This window comes from Oncorhynchus masou, chromosome 26, assembly GCF_036934945.1.
Source record: "Oncorhynchus masou masou isolate Uvic2021 chromosome 26, UVic_Omas_1.1, whole genome shotgun sequence".
NCBI classification, from domain to species: Eukaryota; Metazoa; Chordata; class Actinopteri; order Salmoniformes; family Salmonidae; genus Oncorhynchus; species Oncorhynchus masou.
The window spans coordinates 11767393-11785703 of NC_088237.1; the positions used below are offsets into that span (position 1 = coordinate 11767393).

General features: G+C 44.2%; 1 protein-coding gene across 1 annotated transcript; it reads left to right on the forward strand.

Annotated features, from left to right (window-relative positions):
* The first annotated feature begins 655 nt into the window (after nucleotides 1–655).
* On the forward strand, nucleotides 656–18162 carry LOC135514806 (nicotinamide phosphoribosyltransferase-like). Its single transcript, XM_064938426.1, has 11 exons — nucleotides 656–1012; nucleotides 3350–3506; nucleotides 5201–5304; nucleotides 6104–6232; nucleotides 10666–10824; nucleotides 12029–12165; nucleotides 12908–13133; nucleotides 13599–13718; nucleotides 13784–13924; nucleotides 16109–16243; nucleotides 16423–18162. Exons 1-11 carry the CDS (start codon nucleotides 959–961, stop codon nucleotides 16534–16536), a joined length of 1476 nt encoding a protein of 491 aa, XP_064794498.1. The 5' UTR covers nucleotides 656–958; the 3' UTR covers nucleotides 16537–18162.
* The last annotated feature ends 149 nt before the right edge of the window (nucleotides 18163–18311 follow it).

Here is an 18311-nt window from a genome sequence, read left to right on the forward strand (position 1 = left end):
GGTCCCATGGTGTTTATACTTGCATACTATTGTTTGTACAGATGAACGTGGTACCTTCAGGCATTTGGAAATTGCTCCCAAGGATGAACCAGACTTGTGGAGGTCAACCATTTTTTGCTGATTTCTTTTGATTTTCCCATGATGTCAAGCAAAGAGGCACTGAGTTTGAAGGTAAGCCTTGAAATACATCCACAGGTACACCTCCAATTGACTCAAATGATGTCAATTAGCCTATCAAAAGCTTCTAAAGCCATGACATAATTTTCTGGAATTTTCCAAGCTGTTTAAAGGCACAGTCAATGTAAACTTTATTTCCATCACTGGTTACAACCGCTGTCAGTGAGGTTTGGGTTTGTTGAACAATAGCGCTCTCTTCTGCTTATGGTGGTTTTAATTTCACCTATGTTTCAATTAATCCAGCAAATGCGGCTGCAATTGTCGAACAAGCCCTTAGACTTCCATTGAAACAGAAAAAAACGAGAGTGGGATGTCTCGCTTCCTCTTCCGTCTCTGATTTCAGAGATGTTACAACAATAATGGTGGCTCCTGGGGGAAAAAATAATTTCACAAATAATTAATTTGACCGCCGTCTCATATTTTTATCTATACATTTTTAGATACAATAATTTACATCTTCATTATCATGGTAACGTTTTATTTTTAGTTACAGTATTTTCCAATTCCAATCATTTTCGCTCAATGTATTGCGGTTCAAGTGTTGGTTTGAGCCGCTGATCCTAGAACAGTCCTTACGATTCAGAACTTGGGCAAATGATAAACCTGCTTTGTGTTCTTGCCCCCCTACACTACGTTATCGTCTACCCCTCCGCTTGTGTGACGCGAGTCCCGCCTCCCCCGGTCTCTTCAGCGTCCCTTCCCCAGCGATAGAGCAAGGTTGTGAGTCCCCAACACGGAGCAAGAATACTGACACCCGCGACTGACTGAAACCAAGGGGAAGATGGAGCACAGAGACCCTCATTTCAACATATTGTTAGCTACTGATTCTTATAAGGTGAGTGGCCGACGCCGGTATGTTATTAGTAGTGCGACTGTAGGCGTAGGTTCAGTGTGAATTGAATTGTATCAGCCAAGGTGGTTGCATCCTCCAAGGCCATCACGCTTGCCTTGGTCGCTTTCTGTGTTACATCGCTAGGCCAAATGGGGAGGAGAGAGAGGCAGGTAGAAAAGGTCGTAAGTTACCGCAGTCTGAAAGGATCCTCTTGCCTATTTTCATCTCGGATGACTGACGGAGTGGCCACTGGCGAACTACGCAGAGCTCACCTTTTTTGCGCAGCTAGCTACGCTTGCTAGGCAGGCAGCTAACGAATGAGCAGTGGTTATATAGTCTTTACTATGTGTTGTGAATGGGAACGCTATAGCAGCTCATTTGAAAGGCGGAAGCTAGCGCAAGAAAGCAATGAATTGAGCGGGTGATTTTGCTACCAAACCGAGGGAAGGCTCGCTTCTGCAAGAGACGTAGCTAACAGACCAGCGTCTACTGGTGTTACTATCCATTTGCTTACTTTGGGAGAAACAAACTATGGTAGATCCTGAAACAAAAGCGAAACTTTGGTAAGCCTTTGGATACGCTCCAGGTCTTTTTGCAAACCTTTTTTGACCGTCGATATTGTTGAAGACTGAGGTGGAATGAGTGCATTCAGCGCACATCAAACGAGAGCTGTATGATTCGGTCTGTTTTTGACTGGGTTTTACATGTTATTTTATTTGAAGAAAAGTCTGCTGATAGGTACAATTTATAGACCTTGCAGGCAGAAATGTTATAGTTATGGCTGACTGCTTTTGTCGATTACAATACTACGAGAAATGTATTTATTTCCTTGTGGCCCCTTGTCCATGTCCTGTCATCCAAGCTGTCATAGCAACTGAATCTCCCACTCACAGGTCACAATACTGTATAGTCGTGTTTTTATACCATTGTGGCACAAGACCATTATATAAACACAGTGGAACTGATATGTTGTTTCCTCTTTACCAGATGGACAATAATAAAGGCTGCACAAAGCACATTAATCCTATTATATTTGATGAGCCAGCATCAACTGTCCATGCTGTGATGATGCTGTTCACTGGACCTGTGTGTGTGTGTATGTAGAGTGACACAAAAACATCTGTCCGTTGGGCTCAATGCCATACAGTGACTTGTCAGCATCTGGAACTAGAGGGCCTGTGAGGATAGAGAGAGTGAGGGTAGGAAACTAAAGGCAGGGCACACGCTGTGACTGATACACCATAACATGATAGAGGGTAATAAAGGGTCATAAGCTAGGCCCTAAAGTCCCTAACCACTGTCCTAGAACCATGGAGAAATATTGGATTCTCAGTGTTCCGTCTTTGCCATGCAAAGCTTATGTTTTTCTGTTTCACAACCCCTGGTCTGGTAAAATACAACAACAACAAAAAGAGGTTTGTGAACAGAATAGAATGGAGTCAAACGGCTCCAAACATTCGCTTTAATCTTGGTCAATTGTGCTTCGTGAAAATATTTGATTTATTCTTTCTCTCTCCTGTTGTGTCCCTAAATTCCGAATGTGTGCATTCAGACTGAGCTAGTTGGCTCCATCCATCCAGCAGCCAGTGACACTCGGGGCTCATCACATGCAGGGGGCTCGTCTCTCTGTCAGTGCGGAGGTCCTAGTGGACTGATTCCCAGGCCAGCACTGATTGATGTAGGCACAGTTCTAGGATCAGCCAACCCATCGGGGGAGATGCAAAACTGACCTTTGGTTCAATGGTTAGGTTACTGGTTAGTTCATGAGGTCTTGTGGGGGTCTAGTGATGGATGGGACAACATTTTTTAATAACCTAGGCCGAGTGACCTGTTGTGTAGGCTATGTCATTGTATGTGCAAGGCCAGTGCAGCCCAGAGGTAGGATGGGGAGAGGTTCAGAAGTACCACTGTTTTACAGCTGACTGAATTCCCGGAAAGTGAGAAAGAGATTGATGTGGGCGTGCCCAGAGACGAGGACACAGGACTGTGCCAGCCAGATATGCCGCTGTAGAGAGGCCAGTGTAATTATATGCGCATAGTAGTCGTGGCTAATCAATAAAAGCATCGTCAGCAGATTTGCTCATTCCCCTGTGTTTGCGTTATTTACTGTACCATCTGCTCCGCAGCCCGTCTCTCTGTCCCCCTCTCTTTTTTTATATAACTGTCCCCAATGTGCCCATCCTCTCCCTTCTGTTCCACTTCTCTACACATACCTGGGTGTCCCAGGTGCACCGAGAGCGAGTGAGATGTCACCAAAGTACCATTCAATCTCTTCAACTGTCATTTTATAGCCTGAAGTTAAGTGTTTTATCCATGTTGTCTCCTCCCTCTTTGCTCTAGGTGACACACTACAAGCAGTACCCTCCCAACACCAGTAAAGTGTACTCCTACTTCGAGTGCCGCGAGAAGAGGCCTGACCCGACCAAGAACAGAAAAGTCAAGTATGAGACAACGGTCTTTTATGGCCTGCAGTACATCACCAACAAATACTTAAAAGGTAAGGATTGCATTGATGTCCTCATAATGCAAAATAAGACACCAAAGTCTATATAAATAGCTCTTCTTTGAGTTAACATTCTTCACCACTCGGCCTTGCTACTAGTCTGCAGAGTTGGAGTGAAGAGAGTGATCCTTCCTGTCTCTGCCAGCAGGAGAATCACGGTCATGTGATCAAGGCTAGCATATCATTTAATAGGTGCTCAGATTAATTCTACACCATGGACTGGTGGCATCTGAGGCTCTGTAGCATCTTGAATGAGCAGGGGAGAATCTCAGTTGCATTTCCTTGATTCCTCGCGTCCTCTCTCCACGCCTCCTTCGCAAAAACCCATTGAATGAGAAGTTCAGAGGTCCCTCCCTAGGATCACGTCTTAGTACTTTGAAAAGCAACCCTTTCTTTCTGCCTCACTTGGAAGTTATGATTGATCAGTTCTCTTGCTGTGAAGATCTTACCGGAAGGATTTTAAATGAGAACCAATTGTGTGGTCCCCGTAAGGATACAATGAGCTCTAAAAGTATTGGGATAGTGACACATTTTTGTTGTTCTTTTGGCTTTGTACTCCAGTACTTTGGATTTGAAATGATACAATGAAATTACAGCACTTTTCTGTACATAGTCTCCCCGTTTTGGGGACCAAAAGAATTGGGACAAATTCACTCATGTGTATTAAAGTAGTTAACAGTTTTATTATTTGGTCCTGTATTCATAGCACTCAGTGATGATTTCAAACTTGTGACTCCTACAGACTTCTTGGATGCATTTGCTGTTTGTTTTGGTTGTGTTTCATGTAATTTTGTGCCCAATAGAAGTTAATGGTAAATACTGTATTGTGTCATTTGCAATCAAAGTGGATCCAAAATGACACAATACATTATTTACCATAAATTTCTATTGGGCACAAAATAATCTGTGTGTGTGTGTGTTTGTGTTACTGTTAAGTTGTGTATAGGTGTGCTGTGTAGGTGGAGCTGTATACATTGTGTGTGTCCTTAGCCTGTAGCATGTTCTGCAGCAGGACAAAGCCGCTCTGTAAGAGGGAGAGAGACGCTACTAATTTAATAGCACACGGAGGGACTAGAGTTTGTTGGAATTCCATGCTTCTCTCTCTCCTCCCGCTTCTCTCTCTACTCCCCCTTCTCTCACTCTTTTGCTCTCACAAACTATCACATCTCTCTATCCTATACACTCCACTTGTTCACTGATGCTTCAACGATTGAACCGCTCTCTCTCCTTTCTCTATATCTCACTCTCCTTTCTCTATCTCTCTCTCTCTCCTTTCTCTATCTCTCTCTTGCTCTCCTTTCTCTATCTCTCTCTCTCTCCTTTCTCTATCTCTCTCGCTCTCCTTTCTCTATCTCTCTCTCTCTCCTTTCTCTATCTCTCTCTCTCTCATTTCTCTATCTCTCTCTCTCTCCTTTCTCTATCTCTCGCTCTCTCTTTTCTCTCTCTCTCTCTCCTTTCTCTATCTCTCTCTCTCTCCTTTCTCTATCTCTCTCTCGCTCTCCTTTCTCTCTCTCTCTCGCTCTCCTTTCTCTATCTCTCTCTCGCTCTCCTTTCTCTATCTCTCTCTCGCTCTCCTTTCTCTCGCTCTCCTTTCTCTATCTCTCTCTCGCTCTCCTTTCTCTCTCTCTCTCGCTCTCCTTTCTCTATCTCGCTCGCTCTCTCTTTCCTTCCTCTCCCTCCCCCTCCAGGGAAGGTGGTGACTCCAGAGAAGATCCAGGAAGCGAAGGAGGTGTACAGGGAACACTTCCAGGATGATGTCTTCAACGAGAAGGGCTGGAACTACATACTGGAGGTACACATACAAGTTTGTTTTACTACAGTGAGCTCCAAAAGTATTGGGACAGTTTTGCCTCTGTACTCCAGCACTTTGGAGTACATTTCAGCACTTTTCTGTTCATAGTCACAGTTCATAGTCCCCCCATTTTAGGGGACCAAAAGTATTGGGACAAATTAAAAAGTTGAGTATTTGGTCCCATGTACCTAACACACAATGATTACATCAAGCTTGCAATTCTACAGCCTTGTTGGATGCATTTGCTGTTTGTTTTGGTTGTGTTTCAGATGATTTTGTGCCCATTAGAAATGAATGGTAAATAATGTATTGTAATCATGGTAGCATCCACATGAATGTAGAAGTGTTTAAAAACATATTCTATTCTTATTTACAATAAAAGTGTCTCCAAAATGACACAATCCATTATTTACCCGTCCCCACGAGAATAGTAAAGGACTGAGGGAGAGGCCATAGAGATTAGATGTTTCTCTGAACTCTGACATCACTACCTAGTGGTAGACCTATTACCCAATTAGGCCTACATCATGCTTCCCTATGAGTACTAGATGTTGAAAATACGTATTTTTGGTGGAAAAGACATCTTTCAATCAATTTTGCTCACTGGGTTACTCGTGCTGATCAGGGTCACTTTAATTTGATTAGTGTCCTATTGTATTTTTTTCTCCATATAGAATTTTAAGACTTTTATTTTTACTAATCTGATAAAGAAAATGGATCAGACCGTGGGCTTTAGGGTAATTGTTGTGTGTTAACTGCAATGGCTGCTGTAACGGTTGTGTGTGTGTGTGTATTGCAGAAGTATGACGGCCACCTACCCATAGAGATCAAGGCGGTGCCGGAGGGAAGTGTGATCCCACGGGGTAACGTCCTCTTCACCGTGGAGAGCACCGACCCAGAATGCTACTGGCTCACCAACTGGGTGGAGGTGAGTGTCAGTGGATGGGAGCGGCAGCCATTTTGGAATGGAGTTGATTTGCATGGCATTATTGAATGCAGAATCAGTCAGGTTAGAGGTAGGTTAGGTCTCTCCATCAATGTGACTGGATTGGGTCCTTCCGGTCTGTTCCAAATGACTCCTTCGAGTCAGTGGGGCTTTCGGAGACTGCCTGATCGAAAATAAATTATAATATTTATTTAACTTCACTCCTCACTGACCAAGGCCCTGCCCGTAGAGCACACCACACAACACTGCCATGGTGACTCTACGCTTTTTAATCCACTTATGATGAGAGCCATCAGTCTCTCTATCTGTAAACAACCTCCTCACTCACGTATCCTGCCTCTGTCTGTCTAGCCTGGAGTGTTACTAGCTAGCTTCTCTGACGAGGATAGTTCCTATTCCCTAGGGGTGAAACTGGTTCACAAAACTCACGGTACGAGTTTACTATTATTTATTATAATAGTAAACATGGGCAGCTTGAGTTCCCAGGAGCAAGTGGAAACAAAGGGACATCACAATAACAGCAGTGCCTGAGAACATGAAATAAAAGTCATTTAAAACAGAACTTCAACAAGAGTGCATAGTCCAGCAGCATATATCAACATTAAGTCACATAGCAGTGCCTTAAACAAAATAGGACCACTTGAGACTGGTTACCTGAAAACAAAAATGAAGTATCAGATTTTCAAGTTTTTCTTTAAGAAGAAAAGTCTATCCACATTATCTGCAGTGAGCACAGATCGGCTCGCTGTGACAATTTCAGCCGCTGTGGAGAATAGCCTCTCGCTAGGGACAGAGGTCCCAGGCACATCCAGGTAGCGCCTTGCTAACATGGCAACATGAGGGTATATTAAATCTTTGGTCTGTAAGTGTAAGTGAATCAGCATCCAGGGGAATACAGTCCACTTCCCTGTATGAGGTCACCAGCTCCTCTATGACTTGGTTCCCTGCTCCTGGGTCGTGAACAACTCCCCAAAAAAGCTCCGCCGTTGCAGACTTCTTTTGTGGAGGAGAACCCCTGTCGTCTGCCGTCTCTGGAGAGGGGTTGGCTCCTGTGACCCTGCAGAATTAAATTAGATTCAAATGACTATCTCTGAAGTGGCTTTAAAAATATGTTTTGTTGTTAGAAATATATATCAGACACTATTATGACAATTATTACTTTGCAATTAATTGTTAAATCACTAACTAATCAAATAATAAATGTCACATGAACAAAATAAACACAATACCCTTTGTGTATTGGTCACAATCTTTGTCGACTCTCAGACAAGTAGCAGCATCCAGGTGCAGCAGGAACTTGAACCGGGGGTCCAGAGCGGTGCTCTTGTGTGAGAAGTCTTGGACACCAGGGTCAGCAGATCTAGGCTCCGGGTTAACTCTGATAGCCACCTTGACACCCCTTACTGCGGTGTTCGTCTTCATCAGATGCCACCATTGATTTCAAGTTCATTGTTTTTATAGGCAGGACCATGGAAGCTGATGGAATGTTCTCGGTGCATAGCAGTGGTGTGACTGTTTTGAGAAGTTTGCACACTTTGATCAGACTGGCAGAGGATGTTGTCATCTTCAAACAAAGTCACTATCTTTTGACATTCTTCCTCACAGCTTGATCAGTCAGTGTAGAATACACTGCAACGTTCTGCTCCAGGTATCTCTCAACCATGTCATGGCTTCCATGACAATTCCATCTAGTCGGGACACCTTGGATTAGTTTGTGGTTTGGCAGCTCCAGCGTCTCCTGTTTTTGTCTTGAAAACATGTGCAGCAGTTGTGCTTTTATGAAGGAAGGATACCACCTTCCTGATCTTTGCTGGGAGGCGAGAGATTGCATTCACTGACATTGCTTTTTGAGATGCAGATGAATAACGTGAGCAAAGCATCCTTATCTGTGGCCCCAGTCCAGCTAGTGCAACTGCATTTACAAAATGTCTAGCGTTGTCTCAGGAATCGTTACATTATCCCTCCAACTTCCACACTGCAACAACTTCCCTTAGCTCTTCCCCCAAGTTTCCACTGGTGAGACTCCTCTCAAGGGGATGTGTTTTAAGGACATGGCTTTTTACCTCCCACTCCGCGGTAATGAAATGAGCCGTTACAGTAAGGTAGCTCTAGACGTCTAACAACTCACTCTCAAGTTGTTCTTTTGTATAAGGCAGGTATTAATGTCTGGGCAACGTGTACGGGAAGGAATAGTGAAGTGTGGCTCGACCACTTTAAACATGTTTCCTATCGGCAATGAACAGAGCCTACATGTTGTAGAAGTTGTTATCCACCACTCGTTGGCCATCTCCGTTATAGTGTAACAGTATAGCTTCCGTCCCTCTCCTCGCCCCTACCTGGGCTCGAACCAGGAACATATCGACAACAGCCACCCTCGAAGCAGCGTTACCCATGCAGAGCAAGGGGAACAACCACTCCAAGTCTCAGAGCTAGTGACGTTTGAAACTCGATTAGCGCGCACCCCGCTAACTAGCTAGCCATTTCACATCAGTTACACCAGTCTAATCTCGGAAGTTGATAGGCTTGAAGTCATAAACAGCACAATGCTTGAAGCATTGTGAAGAGCTGCTGGCAAAACGCATGAAAGTGAGGTTTGAATGAATGCTTACGAGCCTGCAGCTGCCTACCATTGCTCAGTCAGACTGCTCTATCAAATCATAGAGTTAATTATAACATAATAACACACAGAAATACGAGCCTTCGGTCATTAATATGGTCGAATCCGGAAACTATCATCTCGAAAACAAGACGTTTATTCTTTCAGTGAAATACAGAACCGTTACGTATTTTATCTAACGGGTGGCATCCCTAAGTCTAAATATCCCTGTTACATTGCACAGCCTTCAATGTTATGTCATAATAATGCAAAATTCTGTCAAATTAGGTGGCCCAAACTGTTGCATATACCCTGACTCTTAATATTGCCTGCTAACCTGGATTGTTTCTTAGCTATATGTGCCGGTTTAAAAATGTATACTTCTGTGTATTGATTTTAAGAAAGGCATTGATGTTTATGTTTTAGGTACACATTGGAGCAACGACAGTCCTTTTTCGCGAATACGCACCCCATCGATTATATGCAACGCAGGACACGCTAGATAAACTAGTAATATCATCAACAATGAGTATTTAACCAGTGATTATGATTGATTGTTTTTTATAAGATAAGTTTAATGCGAGCTAGCAACTTACCTTGGCTTACTGCATTTGCGTAACAGGCAGGCTCCTCGTGGAGTGGAGTGCAAGGCAGGTGGTTAGAGCGTTGGACTAGTTAACTGTAAGGTTGCAAGATTGAATCCCCCGAGCTGACAAGGTAAAAATCTGTCGCTCTGCCCCTGAACGAGGCAGTTAACCCATCGTTCTTAGGCCTTCATTGAAAATAAGAATATGTGTTAACTGTCTTGCCTGGTTAAATAAAGGTCAAATAAAGGTGTAAAAAAAAGAAGAAAATCGTCCAAAAATACCGATTTCCGATTGTTATGAAAACGTGAAATTGGCCCTAATTAATCGGTCGACCTCTAATTTTAATATCGAAGAATATTTCACTTACTCTGGTCATAGGAACAGCATGAATTTGTGCATGAATAATACCTAGCAACTAGAGTTTCGCCATCATGTTTAAGACTGTCCCCTATCTCTGGTCAGCCTCGCCTCTGAGGGTTGCAGGTATCTCCATTAAAATAAAATGTAAAAGAATTTAAAAAGCAAATTATTTCCATTTATGCTCAGCTGTGCCTTGCAAGTTAATGTTGCATAGACTTACATATTTTGAAGTCAACACGGGTTAACAAGGTGTTTCTGACCCTGTAGACCGTACAGATGACCCTGCACAACACACGCGCGTACACACTCTCATGGACATACACAGCTCCTAGAGGGAGAAATATGACAAAACACACACTTGGACATGGTGTGATAATGATGACTGGACTGAGACAAAGACCCAGGCATCTCTAACCGCCAGCGGCTACGGCTAAGTAACTCTGTCCTGGGCCCCCCCCCCCCGATCGAACCCAGTGTTTACTTCGGGATGTCCTCTCCATGTCCCTTTCCCAGGGAATAGGATAAAGGGTCTGTCAAGAGGGTTGGTTTTGGGTTCATGTTCCAGCTCACTACACTGTGATGGGGTGACTGGAGGGTGTGGATGGGGCTGTGGTGGGGTCAGAGGGATTTTTCGGGTTCAGGGCAGGGACATGGACAGGCACACTACGGTTCAAGGAAGATGGAGGAGAGAGCGTAAGGAGCGGGATCAGAAATGGATGAGAGGGAGGGAAGATGGATGCAGGGAGACAGGAATGAGGGAGACTCCTCGAAAGCACTGAAAGCTGTGCTTCGATAGCTCCAGACTTGGGCCCATTCTAGAATGGCCATCTACTAACCCCCTCCTCTTGTCCCCTCTTCCTCTTCCCCTCCAGACCATCCTTGTTCAGGTCTGGTACCCCATCACCGTGGCGACCAACTCCAGGGAGCAGAAGAAGATTCTGGCCAAGTACCTGCTGGAGACCTCTGGCAACCTGGACAAGCTGGAGTACAAGCTGCACGACTTCGGCTATAGGGGAGTCTCCTCACAAGAGGTAGAGGAACAGGGTGTGTGTGTGTGGGGGCGGGGTGTTATATATGGTGCATTCGTAAAGTATTCAGACCCCTTGACTTTCCCCACGTTTTGTTACGATACATACAGCTTTATTCTAAAATCGATTCAATAAAAAATGTCCCTCGTCAATCTACACACAATATCCCATAATGACAAAGCGATTATAAAAATACAAAAACCGGATACCTTAAGTATTCAGACCCTTTGCTATGAGACTCGTAATTGAGCTCAGGTGCATCCTGTTTCTATTGATCATCCTTGAGATGTTTCTACAACTTGATTTGTGTCCACCTGTGGTAACTTCATTTGACTTGACATGATTTGGAAAGGTACACACCTGTCTATATAAGGTCCCATGTTGACAGTGCATGTCAGAGCAAAAACCAAGCCATGAGGTCGAAGGAATTGTCCATAGAGCTTCAAGACAGGATTGTATCAAGGCACAGATCTGGGGAAGGGTACCGTACACTTTGCAGCATTGAAGGTCCCCAAGAACACCGTGTCCTCCATCATTCTTAAATGGAAGAAGTTTGGAACAACCAAGACTCTTCCTAGAGCTGGCCGCATGGCCAAACTGAGTAATCAGGGGAGAAGGGCCTTGGACAGGGAGGTGACCAAGAACTCGATGGTCACTCTGACAGATCTCCAGAGTTCGTCTGTGGAGATGGGAGAACCTTCCAGAAGGACAGCCATCTCTGCAGCACTCCACCAATCAGGCCTCTATGGTAGAGGGGCCAGCCAGAGCCCGGACTTGAACCCGATCTAACAACTGACCTGAAAATAGCTGTGCGGCGACGCTCCCCATCCAACCTGACAGAGATTGAGAGGATCTACAGAGAAGAATGGGAGAAACTCTCCAAATACAGGTGTGCCAAGCTTGTAGAGTCATGCCCAAGAACACTCGAAGCTGTTATCTCTGGCAAAGGTGCTTCAACAAAGTACTGAGTAAAGGGTCTGAATACTTATGTAAATGTGATATTTCAGTTTTATTTTTTAAATACATTTGCAAAAATGTCTAAACCTGTTTTTGCTTTGTTAATTGTGTGTAGATTCTTATATATATATTTTTTTCAAATCCATTTTAGAACAAGGCTGTAACGTAACAAAAGGTGGGGAAAGTCGAGGGGTCTGAATACTGTGTGTGTGTGTGACATTTGACTCACCGTCTCTCTCCCCCATTTCAGACGGCAGGTATCGGAGCCTCTGCCCACCTGGTGAACTTTAAGGGCACAGACACGGTGGCTGGCATCGGCGTGATTAAGAAGTACTACGGCACCAAAGACCCTGTGCCTGGCTTCTCTGTGCCCGCCGCGGAGCACAGGTAAAAACATCAGGACACACAGTGACCACACAGTTAACACACTAACATCTCTTACTTAATCAATCAAATTACACTTGTATAGGGCTTCTTAGCCCCAGAAAGCAAGCAGGAGGGGGTGGCTTTGATATCCAAATATCAATTGTATTCACACTACACACACACATACAGGATATGTACAGTACGTCTCTAGCTGAGTTGGCTGTACCACTGCACGGTTCATTTGCCCCGTTGGTTTCTGGGAGTTCGGCTCCAGAGTCCCTGGCCTGGTCACTGTGTTCACGGAATCACGACGGTCCTTTTTAGTTTCATCTTCCAGAGATTCCACAGAGACACAGTCACACTCCTCTCCATATGATACACACAGTACTCTGCCAACCCCCCCCCCCCCCTCCACTCTCTGGGTTCTCCGAGGTGGTATCAATGCATTTAGAGATACACCGCCTCACTTCTTTGCTAATACAGGTAGGCTTGATTTGATAGCATGAAAATGAAGCTCAAATTGTAATTGAGACAAGGGAAATGCACAGATAGATTCAGAAAGAAACTAAAAGGACACCGCTAGCCAGCTACAGTGCACTGTTGTTGACATGCGCTTCTGGAAGTCCAGTCTCTGCAAAGCGTTGATATGGCTGCCCTCTAGTGGAGGTAGTGCAGCTCTACGTGGATGAGTTCACAGGGAGAGGGATTCGTTTTTTGTAGTCTTTAGGAGATCTGATAACTTTGTATTCTCCCTCCTCTCCAGCACCATCACGGCGTGGGGGAAGGACCACGAGCGAGATGCCTTTGAGCACATCGTGAGGCAGTTCCCCAACGTGCCCGTGTCGATCGTCAGTGACAGCTATGACATCTACAACGCCTGTGAGAAGATCTGGGGCGAAGACCTGAGGAGTCTCATTGAGTCCCGCAGCGCTGACGCCCCACTGGTGGTCCGCCCCGACTCAGGGAACCCCCTGGATACCGTACTGAAGGTAACACTAGACCTAACTAAACCCTAAATCTACCCCCATAAACCCCACATGGTATGCCCAACGTAGGGATCCCTGTGGATAACATACTGAAGTTCGGTCCCAATCAGGTCACCTGAGAAAGATGCACAAATTCAACGTCCATGTTAATCTGCCATTTGATATAAGTGTGGTAATAATAATAGTGCCATGAAGCAGATGGTTTTGTCACGCACACATACACACATTTTATGTACAGGTGGTCCCTGGAATCAAACCCACTATCCTAGCGTTGCAAGTCCCTTGCGCTACCCACTGCGCTACGGAGGGCGCATGATTTGGGTGGTATTTTGAGCTATGGACCGGGCTTCTGTAGTTGAGATTGAGCCCTATGGAAGCCCTCTCTGTCAGTCCTGTATGTTTCTCCCATACAGATTTTAGCATTCTTATTTTTCATTTTTTTTTAAACATTGTGGTTCCTCCACTCAGGTGCTGGAGATCCTGGGGAAGAAGTTTATCCCTACGGAGAACTCCAAAGGCTACAGAGTTCTGCCGCCCTATATCAGAGTTATACAGGGGGACGGAGTGGACATCAACACCCTGCAAGAGGTACACACACACACACACACACACAGAGAGAGAGAGTCAGTTTTAACATGTATCTGTGTGTGTAGATCGTGGAGGGGATGAAGCAGCATCGGTGGAGCATTGAGAACATTGCCTTTGGCTCTGGAGGGGCTCTGCTGCAGAAACTGACCAGGGATCTGCTCAACTGCTCCTTCAAATGCAGCTACGTGGTCACCAATGGCCTGGGGGTGAGCAGAGCATTACACGCTTGCACACACCATCACATACGCATACATACTATATTACAGTGGGGTCTTAAATGATTGGCACTTTTTTTATATAAAGATGAGCAGAAATGACTATAATCAATCATTCAAATACTGAGCTAACTTGTATGCTAAAAAAACATTTAGGCATTATTTTATGCTAATGCAATTGCTCAGAGAAGAAAGAGATTTTGTTTAACAAGTAGTGCTTTCATTTTCTCAACAAGGTAGGGGTCAAAATGATTGACACCCTGTTTTCAATACCTCACCTTGCCAGAATAACGGCGCTGAGAACACATTGGGATATTAGACCATTCCTCCATACAGAATCTCTCCAGATCCTTGATGTCCTTCGTCTGCGCTTATGGTCTACTCTTTTCAATTCAAACCACAGGTTTTCAATGGGTTTTAAGTCCGGAGGCTGAGACAGCCATTGCAAAATGTTCATTTTGGTGTGTGCTTGGGGTTATTGTCATTGCTGGAAGATCCACCTGGTAATTCATGATGCCGGTCACCTTAACAAGGGCCCCAGGACAAGTGGAAGCAAAATAGCCCTGTAACATTAGAAATCCACCACCATATTTTACAATGGGTTTTTTTTCTGCTCACGCATTCTCATTACGCCACCAAACCCACCACTGGTGTGCCTGGTCAAACGGCTCTATTTCCAGGTCACCTGACCAAAGCACTGATGTGCCTGGTCAAACAGCTCTATTTCCAGGTCACCTGACCAAAGCACTGATGTGCCTGGTCAAACAGCTCTATTTCCAGGTCACCTGACCAAAGCACTGATGTGCCTGGTCAAACAGCTCTATTTCCAGGTCACCTGACCAAAGCACTGATGTGCCTGGTCAAACAGCTCTATTTCCAGGTCACCTGACCAAAGCACTGATTCCAATTCAAGTGCCAATGCTCTTCAGCAAACTTAATTTGTTGGATGAAAACAATCCGGTCGATGAATACACATCCTGCAGGTATTTGTTTCCTATAATTCTGTTAATTATCAGTTAATTGTTACATTTAATTCAGGCTTTTGTTGATTGAGACCATATTGCAGGTCATATATATTTTAAACCTGTGCGGCTGGTAAGAGTTTGAGTATAGCCCACTAAATAAATGAATGCTAATTTGCCTGTAGCCTATTTGATTCTGGGAGTTGTTTATGTAAGGTTCAGTTAAACAATTGGATTATCGAGCGATATTCAATGTATGTCAGCTTTAGGCTTTCATTAGAAGACTCTTATTTTCCAAACAATTTGAGTTGACAGTGTGAGATAAGATACGGTTCTTAATTCATGCCATGGTTTCCTTTTATCCAAATGTTGAATAGACATGCAGACAAATATATTTTAAACCTGTGCGGCTGGTAAGAGTTTGAGTATAGCCCACTAAATAAATGGAGTCGAATAGCCTAAGTACTCTGGAGTCGAGGGAACTTATGAGTACTCTGGAGTCGACTAAGTCGACGGGAACGGGGAATAGCCTATAGTATCTGGAGTCGACTGGGAGTTGTTTACGGGAAGGTTCAGTTAAACAATTGGATTATCGGGAATTCAATGTAGTACTCTGGAGTCGACGGAACGGGGAATAGCCTATTTTCCAAGCAATTTGGAGTCGACGGTGAGATAGCCTATAGATACTCTGGAATTCATGCCCTATAGTACTCTGGAGTCGAAATGGGAATAGCCTATGCAGACAAAGTCAAATAGCCTATAGTACTCTGGAGTCGACGGGAACGGGGAATAGCCTATAGTACTCTGGAGTCGACGGGAAAGGGGAATAGCCTATAGTACTCTGGAGTCGACGGGAACGGGGAATAGCCTATAGTACTCTGGAGTCGACGGGAACGGGGAATAGCCTATAGTACTCTGGAGTCGACGGGAACGGGGAATAGCCTATAGTACTCTGGAGTCAACAATAGAATAAATTATTATTTGGAGTGGAGGGTGCCTATAGTACTCTGGAGTCAACAATAGAATAAATTATTATTTGGAGGGTGGGTCGTGGTTACGGAGAAAAATCTACCCTGATGCCGGGTGGGGCTCGGAATTGACGTGGCTGGCGAGGGCATCTCCAAAAAACTGTCCCGTGCAGGACTCTTAACACAGACACACATCCTACCTTCACTGGAAGGAGAAATGTAACTGTTTTCAAATTTGGTGTCAGGTGAATGTGTTCAAGGACCCGGTGGCGGACCCGAACAAAAGGTCAAAGAAAGGTCGTCTGTCTCTGCACCGGACAGCGAGCGGGGACTTTGTCACTCTGGAGGAGGGCAAGGGAGACCTGGAGGAGTACGGCGTGGTGAGTTGAGTCCACATATCATATCTTACTCCCACGTCAATGCATTCCAATAGCCTTTTGTAAATAAATGTTGTTTTAGTTATTGAGGTTTGTCAAATGTGACCCTTTGAGGTTAGTTAATGAGACTCTTCACTGACATTTATTTGTTATTTTCCCTCCTCCCCTCCCTCCCTCTCCAGGACCTGTTACACACAGTGTTTCAGAATGGGAAAATTGTCAAGACGTACACATTTGATGACGTCAGAGACAATGCCAAGATAACGGACAGTGACCTCAAGGAGCTCCTCCACTGAGGGACCGCTGACCCCTGAACCTCTGACCTCCATCACCCCACCGGAGGCGGCATATTGCCAATGACCCCTTCCCTCAACCTCCACCCACCCTCCCAGAAGCACTGTCCTCCACTGGAGAGGAGAGTAGACCCCCCCCCCCCCAACACACACAAACACGTCCAAACCCACACCTGAGTGAAGGCCAAGGGATAGAGAAAGTAGTGAGTGAATGAGGAAAGGGAGAGAGGAGTGAGTGAAACCAGTAAGTGATAAAGGAAGTTGAGTGAGATAAATGAGAGCAAAAGAGATGTAAACAAACACACTGACTGTACCCTGTGTTGTGTGTACAGAGCTGTTTAAAGTAATTAATCATCTATTTAGCATTGTCTTTTAGTGGTGGATGGAATGATATCGCGGGATAGAAATCATTTAAACTGCGGTTACATTAGTGTTTATCTGACCAAGTGTCGCTATAAATTGATCACAGGAAAGGAGATACTGTTTCTACTGTGTTCAGAAAAGTTCCAGAACTTTGTGTGGTTCTCGAACTGAGAGGTAGGTATATGTTTAATGTTCCTGAGTGTGGATGTTTGTGTGTGCGTGCCGACAGTTTCTTCCTCGTAAAGGAACGTTGTATTCCTTTATGCAAATTAATTTGCTGATCAGGGGAACGCATACTGTACCTTTTTTAAGTTGTTGGCCTTTTTTAAATGCATTTGTCCCCGGCTCTTTAGAATACACTGCCCACACGTGGGCAAGTCGCCATCTAGAAGCCAACTAATCATGTTGCTAAAACACTGTCTGCAGAACTGCAGGACACAGTCTGTATGTCTGAAATGGCACCCTATTCCCTTTTATAGTGCACTTTCTTTGACCAGTATAAACTAGTACACTGTATAGGGAATAGGGTGCCATTTTGGACTCAGAGTCAAATCTCTCTCTTTGTGGCTCATTTTTTTTATTTGTGTAAAAGTACAAATATTTGTTACACATATTTTTTTCTTTGCTTTAAAGAACAAGAAGGCATTTGTCTCTGATATTGAATTATGGGGAACATTTCCGTAGAGCTTGATTTGACTATTTTGATACCGCCTTGGTTGGTTCTTACCTCAGAAATCATAATTTGTTATGACAGAAGGTAAATATTGCCAGAATATTTGCAGTAAATCTTCATATTTACAAGGATGTGGCCAAACTGTCTTCTCACGTGTATATAACGACTGAATTATACTGCGAGAGGACAGAGTAGGGAGAAATAGTGTTGTTATTATTTTTTGTCTAATTCCCATTTTCTACCAGAATCTTCCACACTGCTTGTTTGTTGTACGACGTGTTATGTCAGGTTTTAGCCAAATGTTTGTTTGTGTGTAGAGTAGTGTTACATTTCAGGTAACTTTTCCAGAAACCCAGATTGAAAGATTCCCGGGAATCAGGAAGGAATACGCAGGGAATCCAGAATCCTCCAAACAGGATTTCGTGATTACTGGAATTTTGCAATCCTGGTGTAGTCGTGTGAATGCTGTAGTGAAAATAATACTTGTGACTTCTATTTTTGTTTTGTTATATGTTGGTTGTCCCATATTATCTGATATTTTAAACTAACATTACTGTTGCAATGTCTACATATTAAAAGCACCATCCTGTCAATTTGAAATGTTTGATGGAAGATATATATATATTTTGGTGTATTTTAGCCAATTTTGTGATATCCAATTACGATCTTGTCTGATCACTGCAACTCCCCAACGGGCTTGGGAGAGGCGAAGGTCGACTCATGTGTCCTCCGAAACATGACC

Excerpts from the sequence above, each read along its gene's own strand:
- LOC135514806 (XM_064938426.1), top strand. The coding sequence starts at position 959 with ATGGAGCACAGAGACCCTCATTTCAACATATTGTTAGCTACTGATTCT. Across the intron at positions 10,825-12,028 it reads GGGGAGTCTCCTCACAAGAG|ACGGCAGGTATCGGAGCCTC; the intron begins GTAGAGGAACAG and ends CCCCCATTTCAG. Across the intron at positions 13,925-16,108 it reads TGGTCACCAATGGCCTGGGG|GTGAATGTGTTCAAGGACCC; the intron begins GTGAGCAGAGCA and ends ATTTGGTGTCAG.